At 31.7% G+C, this 23053-nt stretch overlaps 1 protein-coding gene and 1 pseudogene across 2 annotated transcripts; both read left to right on the forward strand.

Moving 5' to 3' along the window:
* Positions 1-206: 206 nt before the first annotated feature.
* Positions 207-1022, forward strand: LOC144553932 (dirigent protein 23-like). The gene is made up of 2 exons (XM_078302107.1): positions 207-493; positions 593-1022. Exons 1-2 carry the CDS (start codon positions 207-209, stop codon positions 783-785), a joined length of 480 nt encoding a protein of 159 aa, XP_078158233.1. The 3' UTR covers positions 786-1022.
* Positions 1023-11688: 10666 nt separating this feature from the next.
* Positions 11689-13955, forward strand: LOC144554254 (COBRA-like protein 7 pseudogene; annotated as a pseudogene). The gene has a single exon (XR_013511588.1). The product of XR_013511588.1 is annotated as a COBRA-like protein 7 pseudogene (transcript).
* Positions 13956-23053: the final 9098 nt, after the last annotated feature.

Consider the following 23053-nt stretch of genomic DNA (forward strand, 5'->3'; position numbering starts at 1 on the left):
TGCCGAGTTGCAGACTGATGAGATCAGGTGGGAAACGTCTTATAATTATTGAGACCATCAATTACCAAGGCAACTATATCTACCCCCACGAAGACTCCTCCATTCCATAGCAAAAAGATAAGAATCAGATATTCAATCAACTACATCTCTCTCTCTCTCTCTCTCACTCTGTCTCATACAGCAATCGCTATTAATTAATACCAGCAATGGCATACTTTCAAAGTTGTATCATAACAGGAAGCGCGCTATATGAAGCCAAGTTACGCCTATACTTACATCACGACTATTTAGGAACGAATCGAAACCAAACAACGCCAGTAGTTCCTACAGAACCGAATGATTTTGGTCAGATTAATGTTATTGATTGGAGCATAGAGGAAGGGAGTGACCGGGGCTCAAAGGTTGTTGCGCGTGCACAAGGGATGCAGGTACAGTGTGGTAAGAACAAGCAACAATGGTATTGCTCTTTCAACATGGTTTTCGAGGATGATAGGTATGTACATCTATCTATAGGCTTCAATTAATTTATATTTATATATATATATATATATATATATAATTAATTAAGTTGACATGCATATGATAATGACAGGTTCAAGGGATCCACACTTGGGGTGCAAGGGGTGTATGAGGCTTCATCTCCAAAGGAGTGGATTATTGTTGGCGGGACTGGACAGTTCAAGCTAGCACAAGGCACTGTATCCGCGACAAATCTAAGCGAAGATGCTAATGGCCGTATTTTAGAGCTTGCATTCCACATATTCTATCGCACCATAGAGGCATAAAAAACGGGCTAGAATATGTGCAAGTCAGTGTGAATTGCACACTTGCACACTTAGTTTGAGCTGGTTGGTCGTTTCCATTTTCTAGGTCTGTCATTTTGTATTTTGCTTAATTGCCTTTGCTTTAGTGTTTGCTTTTCGGTTCAGAGCTGCATGTTTAGCTATAAAATAAGTTGTATGTTGCACGGCTCTTTCAGCCAATGATAGGAGTATTTAATTTAATTAAGGTTGATGTATTTTGCTGGAATAACTGATCCACTTTTGATCTGAGATGATCTCATTTCAGAAATTAAGTTGGGTTAATTGTAAAACTTTCTGTTTTATGTTAATGAAACAGGGCGCGTCGTATGCATGGCTTTTATCAAAATAAAATAATTTCTTACTCAATGGTCAGTTCGTTTGTTCACCTTCTCGGAATTAAGGTGTGTCCAAGAATTTAAAGAATGCAAATTATGTAACATGAGCCTCACCAATCTTTCGCTGCAAAATTATGGAATGCACTTGCGCAATATCAACCCATTTGCATGTCACTACAAGAATATATACATGCTAAGAACGTGACCAATAAATAATTACTACATGCTTAATTAAGTCTTCGGACTTAGTAATATCTAAGAATATATATATATATGTTCGCTCTTAGCAACAATGCTCTTATTTTTCACACTAATTAATTACATTAATTTGTTTCATATCACAAAATATTACTAGTAAACTTACGAGAGAGACCTAATGAAACTTTTCTCATATATTGTTATCCCCCAAACGGTTAAAACATAAAAACTGTGTATGATGACAAGTTCTACACGATTTTCTTGAAATTATTATATTGTTTTACTTTGATGAAATTAATGTATATGCAATTATTTGAATTTTTATTAGTCAAGTATTCAATTGTTTTGTTTTTATTTATTAGTTTCCAAATTGATAACTGTATTTTAAAGGCCTAATAAAAATTTGTATTCTCCAAAAAGTCAGATGATATGTAGTTAAAAGTCAGATAAAAATCTATATTATTTATAAAGTCCAGAATTTTATGAATCTCTTTACTAAAATCCATATCATTAGAGAATAACCGAGTCTAACTTTATTTTAAGCTCGAGGCGCTACCTCACTAGTAAACGAACTATTGCTTAAAGCCTAATGCTAATTAATAATGGTTTGTATCTCTATCATACACGCAGAAAAATATTATATTATTTTGACCTTATAAAAATCGCTGTTCTTGGTAACAATCAAAATAAAATCTACATCCTATATATGATTTTTTTAATATGCACATATTTAAGTTGATGTATAACACATTTAACAGTTTAAATTTATCAAATTTAACTACAAATTCAAAAGTTAGAATCCTTTGCAATAATGGTTTATAACTCTTAATTTCTTTAATCCTTAAATAACTGGAAAAACAGCAGAATATGACAAACAGTTCTCTGCTTTGATAGTAGTGGAGTATGGTAAAAATCTCTAGTGTTGTTTACAGAGTGGATGGGTACATGAAAATTTGGCGCAAGAAATGGGGGCAGTTAATTGTTGGATCATTACTTTAATTCATAGTAGGAATTATTGGTATCGGGATCAGGATCGGTTCCAGCCGATACCGATACAGGATCGGGGTATTGGCCGGTATCGTCCAATTCGGATCAGAAAATCGGACTTTTTGGCCAGAAACTTGTTTTACACTAAAAAATAGAAAAAAAATTGATAAAAAATTAATTTGTCAATAATTTATGTTTAGATAAATGATTACAATCAAATAATTCACTAATACAATATAATACAACCATTAAAACTATAAACACGTTTTTTCACTACCAGAAACTATGTCGTGCTGGCTAGATCACTTCATCACCGTTTGTATTATGATAAAAATGGGGATACTATTGTTCGGAACAAAAAAAAGAAGACATTATAGAACCAAATGAAAGATTATTAACATCTTTAATCACAGGTTCTTATTTCTCTATTTCAGCATAGTTGATACTTGATACTCTATTTAATCAATGAATGTGATGAGTTTTCAGCATGTGCATAGTTTATACTCTATTTAATCAATCACGGATTCAAGTTTCCAGACGAATAATGACCAAAATTGGACCAAAATAGTAGAAATTGGATGAAAATAGAAAATCCGTGAGTATCGGCTCAGTATCGAATCCGTGAGTACCGATACGTGTCAGTATCGGCCGATAATTCCTACTATGCTTTAAAGATAGAATGTCGTTTTTATCAATAGAAAGAAGGAAGAAAAACTTCTTCTCTCGTGCTTTTTTAAACAATGGGTTGTATATTAATGGTGGGAAATGAGTGAGTCCATGGTACTATGCATAGCAGAGATTGGTCCATAATACGAATTAATATTTTTATTTTTCAAAATTTTAATGGTCGATCCGAACCGTTTAACAAAATTCTCATATGAATATGAAATTGCAGACCAATTTTTTATAAATTTTTTATAATTTTTAAGATAGATAGAAAATTATTATTGTATTGTAGCATGATTTCCGTGACAAAACTATTTTTGCGTGATGTAGGATTGTGGCATCATTAATTCAAGCGAGCTATTCTCTTTAATTGATTAATTAGAAGAACACATTTGTGTGACAAACAATCAGAACTCATAATATATGTGTGATATATACTTAGTATTTATATTTAGTCTATTTGACATTAGTAAAATAAAAATCATTTCTTGAATTATTACAACAAACAAATGAATACTAAATACATACTTTGAAGTAAAATATTGGAGAAAACTAATTAGAGAATATTATCAAGTAATTTTATTATTAAAATGTTATTGTGTTTATTCTCATGATTATATGTTTTTATTTATTTTAATTACATTACTTATTAATTCAAATAATATCATATGAAAAAAAAAGTTTTACCAAATAAAATATACAATTTCCTACCAATTTATGAAAATAACTTAGCATATATGTACCGAGGATAAAGGCTGAATTGATGAATCTTTAGAGTATTTAATTACTTATTTTTATAATATGAAGAAGTTTACAATAATATAAAATAAAGCATATTAAACTCAACTTCTTTTATTAAACATAGGTAAGGTGGATTTGTCTCAATGTGTTATTTTCTTTTAATTTGTTTGCGATTTCTATTTGAAGACAAGGATCATTTATCTTAATAGAATCACGGTTGAGTCTACTCTTCTAAAATGGTACAATTATTTGAAAGAATTCAGATCCTCTAAGATATAGTAAATTTTTAATTGATCCGTACAAAATCATAGCCGTTCAATACGAATCTGAAAGTAATCTATTTGGCATCAACTTAAGTTTTATGTTGACGTCAAAACAGACCTATTTGAAAGAGATTGTGCCAGATCTGGACTGTTCTTATTAAACCTTATTTTATCATGTTTATTTTTCCCTTCTTATTTTTTTTCTTATACGGCTAGATTTCTTATCCCCATCTATTAATGTTTTAGGCCCTGAGAAAAAAAACATTAAAAACATTAGTATTAATTATCATGGTTTTTGCATCAGTGGTCACTATACACAATTTACTGATATTGTTAAAACTATGAATTGATCTCAGCCATCCATCATCGATCAAATAGATAGGATAATTAAATTGAATAAAGTAGACTAGGAACAGTAGAGTACCAACGGTACAATATGTTACCGTTAGAGATTTTTGTATAAATATAGAATAGAACTTGTGTAAAGAGAGAGATTCAATACAATAAAAATGAAATTTCCACATAAATAAATCGATACTGTTCTTCATAAATCCTTCTCCTCATGACCTCATAAAAATCAACAGATATCGTATCAAATTTATCCAATTGCTCTAATTATGTTCTAATTATATTGCAGGATGAGAAAAAAATTTCACACTACTTATATTTGGTTTTCATTTTTAGTTGTTGCATTTTCCAAAAGCATAATTGAAATGCTCTTCATTGGCTCATGAGCAATCACTCAGCCACAACTCTATCAGAACGCATGTTAATTTTTCAATTTTGACAAAGTATGATACTGAGCTGGCAATTCATAACACAAGATATCTACACAACAGATTCTATCTACTCATATCTAATCAGCATTTTTAGCTCAATCTTTAATAAACAATGTTGTCGGTTTGTTTATATCAAAACAATCCATTTTTCCTTTAATTAGATATTATTCATGAAATCGCAACCCAACTAAAGTTTGAGTCATGATTTTTTCCCTATATTAGGTTCTGTTTAATGTATTTAATGCAAGTAAAATAAAAATCATTGTTATTTTAACAAATAAATACATATGTTAAAGTAAAATATTGGAGAAAACTAATTTGAAAATATTATCATATAATTTCACTATTAAAATGCTTGTCTTTATTTGCACTAAAGTTTATTATGAGAATCTTCCCTCTTTGAGGATCTTCCTTATCTAACTCAAGTGCAAAGTATTTGAATTATTTGTTTCAAATATTAACTCCAATTGTTAGCTTAAAATATTATTTGTCCTAATTGAACGGAATTAAGAGCGGTCTGTTGCTAGGTAAGATTCGTCCAATCCGTATTAAGATTTGTGCAGTTAACTTTAAAATTTGTACCGATGAAGTTTCCACGAAGCTTGATGTGAATCAAATAGCGCCAAATTCAGTTTGATGCGCATCGGACCGCCATCATTTTGTACAATTAACTTTAATCGATCTCTATTGTTTCTGCAAATGAGGAAAAACTTAAGGCTTATGGTTTAAAATAAAAAAAAATTCAAAGTCTTAGAACTACAAGAAGAAATTCAAAATATTAATGCATCAATTTAATATCTACTATTATTTTTTTCATAATTTCCATCAATAAAGAAAATTCTGCTTGGTTTTTTGGGTCCCTAACAGCCGAAATCAGGTTGTAGGAAACAATACAAATTACAAAGCAATTGAGCCCAAGTAACAAATCATTGAACTAATTAGATAAGCCCAAGGCCTAATTTAAGTCCATATGTTATATTCTTTCTCCAGAATGGCAAACCACATATTTTTTTTTTAACCTTTTAAGCTTCTGTTTTCTCATTTTAATATAATTATAGCAACTCAAATACTTTTCATATTCTTGCAAGAAAATGGAGTTTGATGTGTAGATTGATGTGCATAGAAATATAAACTATCCGGATCCGGATCCGGATAGAAATATAAACAGCTATTTTCAATAAATCTAAAGAAATAGTAAAAAAATTCAAAAAAATATAAAATTTGGTCTCCAAACACATATTAATATGGAGAACAAGATGAACGGTTCAGATCGACCATTAGGATTTTGAAAACTCGAAATCCAAGCCGTTGCATGGAGGGGTTCTATGATATGCATAGCATATTGCTAGCATATTTCATCCGGATATGTTAAGATTTGAGAAAAAAAATTTGTGTCTATTTATCTTTTGTATTAGAATATCTTTTGTGTTGGTATTTTTAGTTAAAGTTATAGTTATGTTGGTGAATTTTAGTTAATCAGATATATATTTTGTAATGGTGTAACAAGTTAATTAGAAATCCGAATTATATCCGTATCTGTATTTGTATCCGAAAATTTCCGATCCGTATCTGTATCCGTTTAATATCCGATCCGTATCCGTATCCGGTTACTATCCGATCCGTATCCGTATCCGAAAAAAAATACGGATACGGATATGGGTTGAACACTATCCGATCCGTTTGCACCCCTAGATGCGCATCAGACTGTCCCCATTTGTGCAGTTAACTGTAATCTCTGTCGTTTCTGCAGCTGATTGTTTAAATTTTCTTTTTCAATTTCTTAAAACTACAAAAAGAAATTCAAAATTAATGCAATTCATTTAATTCATATCTAATATTATTTTTTACATAATTTTCATAAATAAACAATTCTGCTTGGTTTTTTGGGTCCCTAACAGCCGAAAGCAGGTTGTAGGAAACAATACAAATTACAAAGCCATTGAGCCCAAGTAACAAATCATTGAACTAATTAGATAAGCCCAAGGCCTAATTTAAGTTCATATGTTATATTCTTTGTCCATAATGGCAAACCACATTTTTTTTTTAACCTTTTAAGCTTCTGTTTTCTCATTTTAATATAATTATAGCAACTCAAATACTTTTCATATTCTTGCAAGAAAATGGAGTTTGATGTGTAGATGGAAGGGTTAAATTAAATGTGACCAATCCTCAAAAAATGCATAGAGAGGGAGAGAGGTGGGGTCCGTTAGTCAGTTTAAATGAGAAATATAACAATGTCTTAGTCTAAATGGACGTGGAGTATATGAACCGTGTAACTTGGAGGTGGGCCTCAAAATCTCATCTTCTTTATTTCTTTCACTGGGGTCCATTATAAGGTTGACCTGTTAGGGGCTAAGGGCCCTACGATCAGCTCTGACTCGCATCTCCCATTTCGTCAACTGAATAATATCTCCAGCCTCTTTTAATTTTAATTTTGTTTATTGAGCTTCCTTTTGAATTTTTGGATGTTCTTTTAATCAAATTCACGTTTCAAAATGTATATCTTTATTGTGAATTTTATTTCATGAAAACTATAAGTCTATAACCCCTTAATTTTTTCAGTTTTCACGATATAAATTATCTGAGGTGCTTTTCTTTACCAAATTTCAAGAAATTAATTTAGTAAATTACAAAAGTCTCTTTTCAACTTTTTAGGTTCCAACAATAATGAACCGTTTACGCACCTACGAGATCGAGATTCATATTTTCATTTGTTTATGACTGTCCACGTGGAAGGCCCTCTACTTTTTATTTGTATTTAATTATTTTTCTAGATGCTTTTCATTACTTTTGAATGACTACTCTAATACTACAATCGTATGAGTAGAAAATGAATTGTGCATGACTAATTTCTTATGTTATTGTTGAAATAAATATATATATATATATATTCAGTTATTCACTCCTTTTATATACCATCTTCATATTATTTTACATTAGATCAAAAACTTTGATAAACTTATATATTACTATTAGAAGCTCAAATGTTTATATGCAATCATATATATCATGTCATCTCAGATATAAGAGAAAATCAAATAAATTTTGGACTATAAAAAGTTGTACTTAATTATATATACTTTAAATATTGATTTTACTGCATATTTAAATTATAATTTAATCTTAATTTAATAACATGGGAGATGCTTATATGAGATTGACAATATAAAATATTCATATAAAAAAATGAATATTAATCGAATAGTAATATAAATATTATGAAAATGAAGCGGTTATAAAATTTAATTAAATTATAAATAATAAAATTTCATAAAAAATAGGATATTCATAAAATTAAATAGAGGAGCAATGATATGGTATTTTCGCTTCTAGAATTATTTTTTTAGCTAGTTTCTATGCAAATCCAATAATAATAGATCTTATTTTAAACATTTTTACATATAATATGTGATGTCGATAATTTTCAATTTCAAATTTAGAGTGATACAAAAGTAACAGAAGTGAACAAGTAAATGAAGAGGATGGGGTGGTAGAGGTTTTCTTTATGTTGTTGTAAAAACAATTCATAGGTGATTGGCATGAACTAATTTAATAAAAGTTTTAAAATTTTCTATATTGTTATCTTAAATTTTGTTATGTTTTTGAAATTTTAGTTTGATGCAGTGCTTTTGTATAAGATTTTACTAATTGCATATTGTTAGTTTACCTTTTTAATATTGTAGTTGTAAAAACAATTCATAGGTGATCGATTGATATCATTTCGATATCAGCATTTCTGAGTACCATTAATTTCTAACTAAATCGACATGTTATCCCACTTTTATAAATATATATATATATAGATGGGCTACGATGAGTTGTGAAGTAAAACGACTATTTTACTTCAATCTCATATCTTGTTCTCCATATTGAAATGTGCTTGGAAAACAAATTTTTCATTTTTTGGAATTTTTTTACTATTTATTAAGCAATTTTGAAAGTCGCTGATCTAATGGTTCAGAAAATTTTACTGTTTTTTATTGTTCACAGCAAAACAGCAATTTTAAAAAATGCTTAATAAATAGTAAAAGAATTCCAAAAAATGTAAAATTTGGTCTCCAAGCACATTTCAATATGGATTAAACATCTAACGGTTCGGATCAGTCATTTGGACTTTCAAAATAAAATTACGGCGTGAAGTAGAAACGCGTTTTACTTCGCAACTCACCATAGCCCATCTCATATATATATATATATATCATTGATATGATTGTGAAAACTATTTAAAATTTTAAAAAAATAGATACAACTTTTTATAAATTAAATGTACTAGAAAAGTCACAATATTTTCTGGATTAGCTAGAAATGACTTTTGAACCGGGATCAATAACTCAGAATCTAATTATTTTTATTTTTTTTTCCAATAACACATAAAGAAATATATTAATTTTTCTTACAGCCGCGAAAAATTCGATTTGAAAAATATTGATCCGGGTTATTTGTTGCAGTCTTTCTAATAAATCAAATTATATTGTATTCCATCTATTTTTAAAGAAATATATTCAACATTTCTAATATTTTAATACAAAAAATAAAATATAATAAAAAATTTCTGTTTTCAAAAAAAAAAAAAAATGCACAAATCCGGTTAACCATTAACCGGATTTGTTTTGTTGAGTCCGGGGAGTGGGTAACCGGACATTTGTATTAAATCCGGTTATTGGATAACCGGATTGGGTATTTTTCGAATTTCATTGCAAAACAGGGTAAATTCCGTAATTTGTTATTTGATTTGGATATTTATAAAAATTTCGGCTTGTATCCATGGGTTGCCATTTTATCAAAAGTAGCTTTCTATTTCATCAAATTCTATTTCGTACAATTATGTGACACATGAACATACCTTTAATTATAATATGTCTCCGTTGCAAAGCACGGACACAATACTAGTGTGTGTATATATATATATATCATTGATATGATTGTGAAAACTATTGAAAATTTAAAAAAATATTATCCATAAAGACGAAGCAAACATTTTGAATTTAACTAATCTATCAAACCATACGCATATACATTAAAAAACTACATCATTCTATATTAAAATTATTGTATATTAATATTTTTAAAAGAATAAATATATCAAAGTGGGGAATAAATTATATCAATTATAAGCATATATATTCTGCATAATTTACACGTTACAATGATTTATTAATTATCGCATTAAAAATATTGTTTATAATATTAATATTTGGGAAAAAGTGAAAATAAATCTTAGGCATTTGATTGATATCATGTACCAATCTTGATACAAATCAAACAAAATTTTAAGAATAAAAATGTAGGGATTAAAGGTGTTGGGAAGTTATAATTCCCAATCATTTTTTATGAGAAATAAATTAATTAAATAATGGCACTACGTACGCCACCAATTAAGTTTCATATAAGTGGCACTAAAATATTGTCAGAAATGAATTAACGAAGTAATATTTTTGTTGAACGAGTCTACAAATTTCTCTAAAAAAAGGAAAAAAAAAAGAAAAGAAAGAAAAAACATTAAGCGGTTAATCGTGAAAGCAACTATAACACATGTACATTTTTTTTTAGTATATGAATATTCATGGAAAGCATTACTTTTTAATTAATATATTCAATTCAAGGATCAACAAAAATAAATTATAATTGCTATTAGTGGGAATATTTATTGTAACGAGCGGTACATAAAGTTTCATTTGCTGAATTGGTAAGCAATTAATCATTGATCATAAAAAATTTAGTCATACATGCACACAGGTTTCTCATTGCAATATTTTAATTATTCTATTTTTTAACACTCATATATGATATTAATTATGTAGGTGTTCTTGGCTTGGCGTAGCCGTACCTTTTCAATTATATATACACTGATTCTGTAAGAAATTTAATTCAAGTACAATTCGTGATCAAAACCTAGGAAATCATAATTTTTCATTTATTTCAATCCTTTTTGTATATGTCGAAAATATATAGTCATAAATTTCCATGATATGTGGAACCATAGGATCAAATTGGACGGTCAAAAGTTCCTTGTATAATATGCTTAAACTAACCAAAATAATTGTATAACAAATAATTAACAATCGATCCTGTATTTTTCTTTTTTTACTCCATGTTTTTTTTTGGTAGTGCAACCTTTTTGGTATAAATACAATACACTTTTTACCGAGCATACAATTTTCAAAGTGATTTTTTAAATTGGGGATGATGCTGTCATTACTAGACGTCAGATTTAATCTATTATTACAAACAAATGGTTTTATAAATGTATATAGAGCACAACCTCATTTTATTAAGAAATTAGTTAGTTTGACAGACAAACACATGTGTGTCATTCTCCTATTTATTTAATTTTTTATTTTGGTAAAATTAAACATGTTGAGCACAATTAATCACTGTTTAATTTTTGACTTCTGGGTTCGGCTCCACTTCTGTTAGATTAATTGAAATGTTTTTTATACATTATAATCGTTCATTTTAAATCAAACAACTAAAATTAAATTCCATATATCAATATAAATTAAAAAAAAGTGATAGCTAATCGGCATTTTTTTAATCATTATGTTCTGATATTTCATATATTATTAATGGTTGTGGAATACATCAATCATCTATATATATACATAGAAAAATTTCAGATTCAAATTTTAGCAAGAAGAAGTGGGATGTGATTTGGTAAATGAATAATTCGAATCAGTTTTAATTTTGAATCACCATACATAACAACTATAAGAGAAATAAACATATAATAACTATGATTTGAATATGTTAGTTAGAAGGAGAATTATTGAATTGAAGCCCTTTGAAACCCAATCAAACAAACCATGCCGTATCCAATTGTTTTTTTTTTTCCCTCTGCATGCCTCCCACTACGACCCCAACAACCAAATTGAACATATATATATACATATATACCATCAAGAGATCAAAAGAAAGATCCACACAGAGGCAGAGGCAAGGCAGGCTCAACAATGGCCATGTCACCTCAAAAACACACTATCTCTCTTCTCATTCTCCTCCTATCAATCCTTGCACCGACTCTTACATTGTCGGAGTCGTTTCCACCAACCGGATTTAACACGCAACGACATCTTTTACAAACAACACCTTCTACAACTACACCGTCTACATCTACACCTTCTACAACTACGCCATCTACATCTACACCGGCTACAACAACACCGTCTACAACAACCCCGTCTACCACTACGCCTACTGCCACCGATAATGTAGCAGCACCTCCACCACCAAAAAAACTAGATCGACCAGAGGAGATAGATTGCAACGGTATCCTCTTAACCTACAATGTAGATAATATGACCAAGATACGACCCTTTACAACCGATAAGAGTTCGCAACCTTTTGGTTTCGGTGCAACAGCCGGTTTGGAAAATTCGTACACCGTCACTCTCCGAAACTATACTCTTTTTATCATCTATCAACACCACGAGATCATTGTCAGTATGAGTGGCGGCGTGCTGACCGATGACTATTTCTTACCTTACAACACAAGCCAAGCTCCAAATGTCTCTTTCTCGGGTTACCCCGAGGGGGACCTTCCCACCGCTATCGCTACCGGTGGTAATCGAAAAGAATATGTGCACAATATTACAATGACGGGCACAATGTTTGGTTGGGTCAACCCCTTGCCGAAGAAGATGGTCTTAGGTGACCCACACTGGGATTGCAGTAACATGTCGCTTTACGGAAGTTTCCCTAATTTCACCTCCACTTGTTGTGTTCCGAACCCATTGAACTTGCCCGAGGAAGATAGCATCACCAGCGATAAAATGTATGACCCGTTGATCACTACCGGTGATTACCAACCGCGTAATACGGGTAATATTACCATTTCATATGATGTGATGCTTACCTATTCGGGTAGTTACTTGGCGCAAGTGACCATAGAGAACAAAGATTTGCTCACGCGGTTAGACGGGTGGCGGCTGTCTTGGGAGTGGAAGCGCAACGAGTTCATATACAATATCAAAGGAGCTTACACCACTGTGACGGGTTCATCGGAGTGCTTGTTTGGTCCCCAGGGGAAGTACTACGCCGGAATGGACTTCTCCAATGTCACAAATTGTCAGCGAAAACCGACTTTCATTGACCTACCACCGTGGCGGTACAATGATTCAGATGTTGGTAGGATCCCATTCTGTTGTCGCAATGGAACAATTTACCCGAAGATGGTCAATGCGTCGGCATACAAAGCAGCATTTCAGTTGTTGGTCTTCAAGATGCCACCTGATCTTGATCGGTTTCGCCTATACTCGCCCCAAAATTTCACCATAAAAGGTACAAACCCTCTTAGCCGCAAGTACAACTGCAGCGACCCTATTTTTGTGAACCCGAATGACTTTCCTGACCCGAGCGGTCTGACCATGAACTCAACGGCAGTGGCATCATGGCAAGTCACTTGCAACATCACAGATACCCCCGTTCGCAAATGTTGTGTGTCCTTCTCGGCCTATTACAATCAATCGGTCATGCCATGCCGAACTTGTGCTTGCGGGTGCCCTTCAAGAAAACCTGGTCCCCCTTGCAGCACCACGGAACCAGCACTTCTGATGCCACAAGAAGCCCTTCTACAACGATACGATAATCGTACATTAAAGCAAATCCAATGGGCCGATAAGAACCACTTCACCCTGCCAGAAACCCTTCCTTGCGGAGACTACTGCGGTGTAAATCTTAATTGGCACATATTAAACCAGACGTCGGATAAAGAAGGTTACAATGCAAGATTAACAATCATAAATTGGGATAACACGAGCTATGTCAACTGGTACGTGGCCGTGAAGATGAATCCGGCATATACGGAGTACTATAATAGCGACGGTTATAACGTGTCGACATCGGGTAACGACACGATGATCTTGATCGGCAATGTCAACTCGAGTTACCTGTTAGGAGTGGACAACAAGACACGTCCAGGGATGCACCAAGGTATACTTATGCTCAATCAATTGATGGGAGCACAAATCAAAAGTGGAGATGGCAATCCTGTCAAGATATATTTTAATGGTGAGGAGTGTTCTATGCCTGAAGGGATCTTAAGTGATGTAACTACTTCTGGGTACAACTTGGGTACAAATAGTGTTTTCCATTCTGTTTTGGGCCTGTTCATTTTTGCATTTTTTATGATTGGTTCATAATTAATTAATTAAGGTGTTGAATTGAGGGGGGGAGAGATCGATCCGGCCGGATATGTGGTTAGCATGCATCTGTTTTGTTTAATTCATTTCATTTTTACAATTTATAGCTATACATATCTCTAGGCAATTTGTTTTCAATATTTTGTAACATTTGTAAGTTGTATACAATACTTAATATATAATTTGATGCTTATTTACATGTAGTATAGTTTATTAGTTTATTGAGGAATGAGAATGGAAGGAAAAATAACTTGCACAGAATGCGTCAAAAGTCAAAACATTATATGATAGCATGTTATATTTAGTTTTACAAATTGCTTAATTAGAATAATCCAGCACACAATCTCATTTTCAAGCATGCATCAAGACATTAATTGTCTTAATTTGTCAATACAATATATAATTAAGAGAAATTTAGATATATACCCAACATAATTTATAAATATCCCAATTTCTTAATTCAATCAATCAAAAACACAAATCAATAGATTACTAAATAAAATAAAATGACAGTTATACCTCTTTCCTTCTCCTTTTTCTCCTGCACCTTCATTTTGTGTCTATTTTTTTTCCCTACACCACATATTGTACAGCTTAAAGAGAATAACTTTTTTTTTTTTTTACGGAAAGCTTCGCTACTATGAAATATGCTTTCACACACGGTTGAAAAATGAGTTTATGCACGGTTTTGCAACGGTGTCCTTAAAAGTCGTGTACAATAAATACACATCCTTTGCGGTAACAAAATATTTTTGTTTGGATTACAGTCGTCTGATAGAGATCCAGGCGAATCTAGCTCGATGTGGAAAGCAGTCCACTGCTTTAATAGTTGTGCGGATTCTGATTTGACCATCCAGATCCAAACATAAATATTCTGTTACTTTAGGTGATAAAAACATAAATATTCTGTTACTTTAGGTGATAAAAACATAAATATTCTGTTACTTTAGGTGATAAAAATTTCGGTAAATTCTAAACTTTAGATTGTTTGTTACATCTTTATTCCTTATAATGTTACTATTGTACAAAATTTAACTATGACATAGAGAGATTGAAAACCAGGCAGCCTCTGCCTTTGATTTCAAAAAAAAAGACAGAGAGAGATTGAAATTTTATTTAGATTCACTGTATTGTTATATATGAATGAATATTTTCACACCACCACAACCAACTATTTAAAATAGCACGAGGGAAGAAGCTTTTCATTTCCCTTTTCCTATATATTGAAAAAAAAAAACGGCATTCCGTATTTAAATTTTCTTGTATTTTTTCTTTTTGACCAATCTTGACAGCTATTTTGTAACGAACAATCAACTGCCCGCATTTTACGCGCCAAATTTTCTCCGTTTTAACCTCCCCTTTCACCACCAGCCATGCATTTCGCAAGAAAATACCATGCGAAATCGATCGAACACACAAAACATAGACAAGAGAGAAAGAACCCGTAAGCAAGCTGCGGGACCGAAGGAATAATGGCCTTCCAAAACAATGTTACGATCATCGTGATGTTGGTTGTGTTGCTTGCCGCAGCCATGGTGGGCCCGACAGTGCATGCTAAGGTAGGAGCCGATTGTTTTTGTCAGTGTATGAAGTACAGGTGCATGATTCTTGGTAACGTCAGCCGTCAAGCATGTGGAGAAGCTTGCGATCAGATGTGCTTATGTCTCGCCTCTAAAGGCCAGCCTAACATAAACGAGTTCTGCGGATACTGATTCGAGAATCGATCAAGGCCATGTCAGGTAGGGGTGAAAACGGGTCAGATAGCATCCGACCAAATCCAAATCCATATTCAAAATTTAGATACGGATATCCAATATCCGAATATCAGTGCGGGTATGGTTTTGAATATAAAATTACCAGTATCCGAATAGTAGATATATACCATATAGTTTAATATATTTCATTAAAATATTTATGTATATATTTACAAATATAAATATCCGAACTATACGGATATATCCGTCTAATCCGCATCTAAAAAAAAAAAGATACATATATGGTCTTACCACTATCCGATCAGTTTTCACCCCAAATGTCAGGACTCATGAATTTGTTGTATTACTTGGTGCCTTTTTTTTCAACTCTTTTAGTATTATTCTGTTTCTGTTGCTGGTAAAATGATGTATATATGATGTCATTTTATTGCAATGGTAATACAGTGATATTGTCATTTTCCATCCGCTGGTTGTTTAATTTGTGGTTGTGAATATGAGTATTTGTTTAGAAATGATAATATTGATATCTTAAACTTCTAAACAAAATGGAGCTATGGTAAATGTAAAAAAGGTCATAGTAATTCAAACTGGTTTTAAACCTAGTTTTTTTTGTATGACTATATATGATGTACATCATTTTATTGCAATGGAATTTGTTTAATTCATTTCATTTTTACATTTTATAGCTAGCATCCTTGATTAGAATTTTCATGGAGCATCCACAGTATACTATGAATTCCATTATTAATCAGCATTGGGCTTTAAAGCCACCAATTGGGCTTGAATTGTGCAGCCCAGCCTGCCTATGAAGAAGTTCACTTTAAAGACACCTGTATGCAATTACTGTTGAATTTATTCTGGTCAACTAAAATAAAGAACACAATTGGAAAGTACAAAAAAAAAAAAAAAAACTGTGGATCATTTTGTAAATTTTCAATTTTGACAATTATGATAATTTATAATAGGAAAGTAAAGTTACAATCAAATATTGTAAGTATGATATATCTGATATTCTGATGCATATATCCTATATATAAAAATCATAAAAAAATTATTGTATATTTCACTATACATGGAGACCAAATAAATTGAAATTTTAACAATCTAAACTTAGTAGTACATAATGCATTATATATACGTAGATTTTAATTATTTGGTTGTCTATATGTCCAATAGTATACACTTAAAAGTTTACTCTGTAAATTTTAACTTTATTTAAATTGATTTATAAATTGATTACTAAATTATTGGGTGTATTGTTGACTTCACTAGAAATCTTGTGCAAGCTTCAATAGATAAAAACTGTTTTGGAAGGAGATTAAAAAATAAAAATAAAAGGCATGAAAGGCACTGCTCTAATTAAGTTCTCTTTCATAATGATAAGGAACATAAATATAGCAATAAACAGACACATGCCAAGGAAAGAGGAAAGAGGAAAGAGGAGAGCTCCATTTTGGGAAGAATATTGTCAAAGCAGCAGTGCATGACTGTACGCCACGGTGTACAAACAGGAATCAGACCACACATTTATTAAAACAACAGGGTCTCTAAAAAAGAATGAATGATCATGCACCAAGAATAGAAGAAAATAATGGGATTAATGGCTAGATTAATTGCTTCATCAAAAACCAAAAGCATCGAGTCTACACATGAATATTAACGTGGAGTCATGGATAACGAAGGGCCACTTTGCTGGCGAAAATTTTGAAGACATCATGATACACTACAAGAATGGGATAGAATCCGCAAAAATCGATATCTCTGCTATATATTACATATTTACATGTAACAGACTAGTGCAAAAATCTTTGCTAAGTATATGCTTGGTTTGAGAGATTAGGTAAATTTATTTTCAAAATGTTTGTCTTGTCTTTATGGGCATATTTTTAAAAATTAGAAATAATTTTTACAATCATATCAATGTTTTTTTTTTTTTAAGAAAAATAAGATAATGCACCGATTTCAATATAAATCTATTTTATGGTTCTGAAACAGTATATATTAATAATATATTAATTTATTTTACAACTATATACAATTAAAAAAGTAAACCAACAACATACATGGGAGAATTTCAAAAACATAACAAAAGTGAAGATAACGATAAAATAAATATAAAATTTTAGTGAAATTAGCTAATTTTAAATATATCTTCACTAAATATATCTCTGTACCACTTTGAATTTGAAGATAAAACTCATTTAACATTAGATGATAAAACTAATTTTAATTTAAAATAAGAAAAACCATAATTAGAGTTGCATCAAAAGCTAACTAAAAAATAAATTTAGAAGCTACAACTTTAATTATAGTCCAAAATTTATTTGATTTTCTCTTATATCTGAGGTGAATGAAATATGTGATTATATATAAATGTGAACCTCCAATTATAAAATATAAGTTTATCAAAGCTATTGATCTAATTTAGAATAATGTGAAAATGATATATAAAAAGAGTAAATATATTTATTTATTTCAACAATAACAAAATAAGTTTGTCATGTACAATTCATTTTCTATTCACACGATTGTAGTATTATAGTAGTCATTCAAAAGTAATGAAAAGTATTTAGAAAAATAATTATATACAAATAAAAAGTAGAGAGCCAATCCACGTGGACAGTCATATATATACAAATGGAAATATGTCTCTCTCGTACTTTTTTCCGCCAATTATAATATTTTTTCAAGTTATATGTTTAGTTTTGTATGTTATGTAGTATTATTGTTGGATCCTAAAAAGTTGAAAAGTTATTTGTAGTTTACTAAATCAATTTCTTGAAATTTGGTAAAGAAAACACCTAACATAATTTATTTCTTGGAAACTAAAAAAAAAAGGTTTTAGTTTTCTTTAAAAAATATTCACAATTAAGATAATATACATTTTAAATCCTGAATTTTGATTAAAAAAAAAAGAAAAAAATTCAGAAAGAAGCTCAATGAACAAGATTAAAAGAGGTTGGAGATATAATGGGTTTCACGAAATGGAAGGTGCGAATCAGAGCTGGTCATAGCTTCATAGGGCTCCAGTTTTCAGTGGACGAAGGAGATGAAGAAGAGGGATTTGCGCTAATACAAAAAGAAAAAAAATGGTTTGGATCTGATCTTTTAAGAACTAGAAAATGGAAGTCCCACCTCCAAGCTGCATAGTTCACATACTCTACGTCCATTTAGAATTTAAACTAATTAAGACATTGTTAATATTTCTCATTTAAACTGACTAACGGGACCCTCCACTCCGCCTCTCTATGCATTTTTTAATTTAGAATTAGTCACATTTAATCCTTCCATCTACACATCAAACTCCATTTCTTGCAAGAATATGAAAAGTATTTGAGTTGCTATAATTATATTAAAATGAGACAACAGAAGCTCACAAAGTAAAAGAATCTGTGGTTTTCCATTCTGGTATATAATTTATAGAAATTATATAAAAATCTGGGAGTTGCTATAATTTATACATATTATATTAAAATAATATAATATCTTAAATGGATTGCATTCGGATTTTTAATCTCTTCTTGTAGTTCTAAGACTTTGAATTTTTCATATTTTAAACAATATATAAGTCTTAAATTTTCCCTCAACTGCAGAAACAATAGTACGTGTTCGGCAGACTGGATTTAGCCTCCTTTGTCTTCCTTAAGGCCTTAAGCGGGCCGAACAGGTGAGGCCTAGATGGGCTTAAGGCTTTCAGCTTTAGGTTCCTTAGAACAGAAAATTAAGCTGGCTTTCTTCTCTCCTTAAGGAATTCACTTTCTTAGCGCCTCCTTAGCGCCCAAAAGAACTCTTTTCTTACTATATTACCCCCAGCTTAAAGCCTCTCTTCATTTATTTATATTTTCTATCACCTCTCTCCCACTCCAACATACACACTTCCCTAGATGAGCATCAAACTAAATTTAGCGCCATTTGATCAAAAATCAAACTTCGGCGAAATTTAATCAATATGAATCTTAAAGTTAACTGCACAAATTTTAATACCGATCGGACAGATCTTATTTAGCATCGGACTGCCCCCAATTTCATAAAAACATAATTTTTTTAGGTGCCAATCAGAATTAAGATTTGAAACAAATAATTCAAATACTGTGCACTTGAGTTAGATAAAGAAGATCCTGAAAAAGGGGAAATTGCTAATATAGAACTAATAAGAGCTGATCAAAAGGCAGTTTGCTACTTAGCAATTTGAATCATTTGATTGGCCAATTTATGTTAGTTGTGTTTTTTAAGTCTATTTTTAGATTGTGTTTAGGTTTGTAGCCTAAGGAATTTATATTATAATAATGAATGTTAATATACAATAAATCATAATAAAGTTAAGTGAAAATAAAGACGATAGCATTTTAATAATGAAATTACTTGATACTATTTTCAAATTATTTTTCTCCAATATTTTAATTTAAAATATATTTATTTGTTAAAATCATTCAAAAATAAATTTTATTATACTTGAATTAAATGGACGAAAGAACATTTAATTTACGGAAAAATCATAAACCAAATGCAGTTGGATTATACTTTCATGCATGAAAACTATCTAATGAGAGGAAAAATGGATTGTTTGGTATGAAAAGGCCGACAACGTTTTATTTAAAGGCTAGGGCTAAAAATGTTGACAAAATAGAATCTGTTGTGGGGATATCTTGTGTTATTAAATGCCAGCTCAGTATCATGATCTGTCAAAACTAAAAAATTAACATGCGCCATTTAGTTAAGCTGACAGAGTTTCGGTTGAGTGATTCCTTATGGGCCAGTGAAGAACATTTATGTAGGGCGCAGAAAGTTGCACCGCGTCAGGTTAGCTAACGGTGCGGATTTTATGTGGGTGAGTGGAAATTCTCCCGCGTGGGTTCAGTGCTCTGGTTCTTTGAGATGAACGTGAGCAGGTCACCGAACTTAGGGGAAGACATCCACTGGGGATTTCTTTCTGCATTCCTTCCGGTTCACCCCTTGTGACAACCTATGTTCATGATCAGTTGTCGGAGGTTTTATTATTTTCGATTGTAAGGACGTTTTACTCCCGACAGGCGCAAACCCCCGCCGTTAATTAGATCAGAAAGACCTTTCGAGTCAGACTGAACACCTCATGCATTCCGGAATGTGTGCCTATTTGGGTTGAACTGAATAATGGAGCTAAAAAGGGCTCATGTATGATTTATTTTGGTCATGTGATTAGTTCTCATTTGACTTTGAATTTCTCTTTGGTCAGTTACCATGATGTGTGCATGAAAATATGGATTTCATATTTAAAATATGAGAATATTCGCGAGAAATGTCATTTATATGTTTTTAATTTGGAAGGGGCATTTAAATATCATTTTTTATATTTTTATTTATGAAAATATGTCAGAGAGGGGCATTTTGGTCATTTCAGATTATGGTCGAGGCATGGACATGTTCAAATATTGTTTAGAATTATAAAGGATTGAATTTGGGTTCATTTGGGACTGATTTGAATTGATTTGGACTTAGTATGAAAAAGTTATGGTCAAAGAGGACTTATTTGTAAAGATTTTATGTTTTCAGGGACTTTTTTATAATTTCTGGACGACCTGGGACTGTGATTTGGGCTTTTGATAGGGTATGGATTGTAAATTGGGCTTTCAAGGGTTTGTTTGAGAAGGCTTTATGCTGGCAGGGTCTTTTTGTAAATTTATAGGGACTTCTGTGCATATTTTAAATAACAGAGAGGGGTTTATATGCGAAAAGACATCTTCTGGTCACATGAGGACTTTGAGATGTGTGTAGAGATTATTTAATCGAATGGGCTTTGAGATTTGTGCTGTAGTATCAAGATTTGGGTTCTTGGGCCTTTGAGTGTGTGCAGAATCTCTGGATTTGCTTTAAGATTGGTGCAGCAGTATTTTTTTGTATTTAATTTTGATTTAACTTTGAATTTCAATTCAGAGATGAATATGAGTCCAAATGGCACAAATTTGGTGTCCATCATGATTGATTTGAAGTCTAGTTTTTGAATATGTGATTTATTTGACATTTCATCCCTTTCAGGGGTCTCAAACCGGTAATACAACTGTCAGGGGTTAAATGTCCATTTTCTGACAGCAGTATTTCCTGAACAGCTGAACTTTGGCGATCAATTCCCATCAATTGGCTACACCAAATTTCATGTTATTTATATGAAAATACTCCTTGATTCATGACCTACATGCATGTAAAACAGTTTAATCAAACTCAATTCAGAGCTATATGAAACATGTGTTTTTGTGCAGAAGAGCTTTGCTGGTAAACAGCTGCTGTTACCATGCTGGTAGCTAACTTCAGAATTTAATTCCAAGAGTTCTGCTGATCCAAATTTTATGTTCTTTAAATGAAAATTCTCAGGAAAGAGTCCTCTATATTCTAGTAAAATTTCATGAATTTTGGAGCTACCTAGCTGTATCAGACAGGGGGTTGAACACAAGGGCAGATTTAAGAACTGTGCTGGTATTTACTGGTATTTGCTGGTTTTCGGCATTTCAAAAGGCTGAACTTCGAAAATTCATAATAAATTGAATAAAAATCCAAATAATATGAAATTTGAGTCCATTTCGCATATTTTTTTATTTTCTACATGATGGTATGATTATTTTTATAATTTGACCCCTTTATCAGTCCAGAATCGCTGTTTTACCAGCAGAGGGCAAAAATGGCACTTTTGAGGCATGGCATGGTACCAATGGTACTTGTTATGCATTTGGTTGCTGAGTTCAAGTCATATATCACATATTTTACAGTTCTCAAGTGCTTTAAAGGGCTGGTTAGGGTTATGACATGGTTTTAATGAATTTAAGCCATCATTTTGACATGAACAAACATAGAGACAAGACCAAATCTCCAAGAAAACCATGCGCATCAAAGTTTGAGTATCTCAAAACATAAACAGAAATCAAATATTACAAGGAGGTCCCTGGTTTTATCAAAATCATGTTTTTGAGCCTTCTCACTTGATTGAAAGGGCAAGATCATCAAGACTTCATGAATCAAAAGATGTAAATAGGATCTAGCAACATCAGCTGCTATCCTTTTACACTTTAGACCTTAGTCTTTCACCAATTACAAATAAGTCCTCAAGAATAGCAAAGGTCAGCATTTTGGCGACATAACCCCTTATATTCTTGATTCCTTCCTTTGTAATTAGGCCCCTCAAGTGGTCATTAGGTTGAGGAACTGCAAAGGATGCCAATGGCTCACTTTAAACAGCCCTTGTGTGTTTATCTTTTGTTTTAAGTCACTTTATTCCCTTGAATGGAAGTTTTGAGTAAAATAACTAGAGGATCAGATGTGCAAGAATGCCGGCTGGCTCACTACACTCATCTTAGACAATAATTACTTTACTAAAAGCTTCCAAGGGAGATAAGGAAGAAAAAGAAGAAAACATTTTATTGTTTTATTGCTGTTTAAAACTGAAGTAAAGAGGATTAATCTT

This window comes from Carex rostrata, chromosome 5, assembly GCF_964058835.1.
Source record: "Carex rostrata chromosome 5, lpCarRost1.2, whole genome shotgun sequence".
Taxonomy (NCBI): domain Eukaryota; kingdom Viridiplantae; phylum Streptophyta; class Magnoliopsida; order Poales; family Cyperaceae; genus Carex; species Carex rostrata.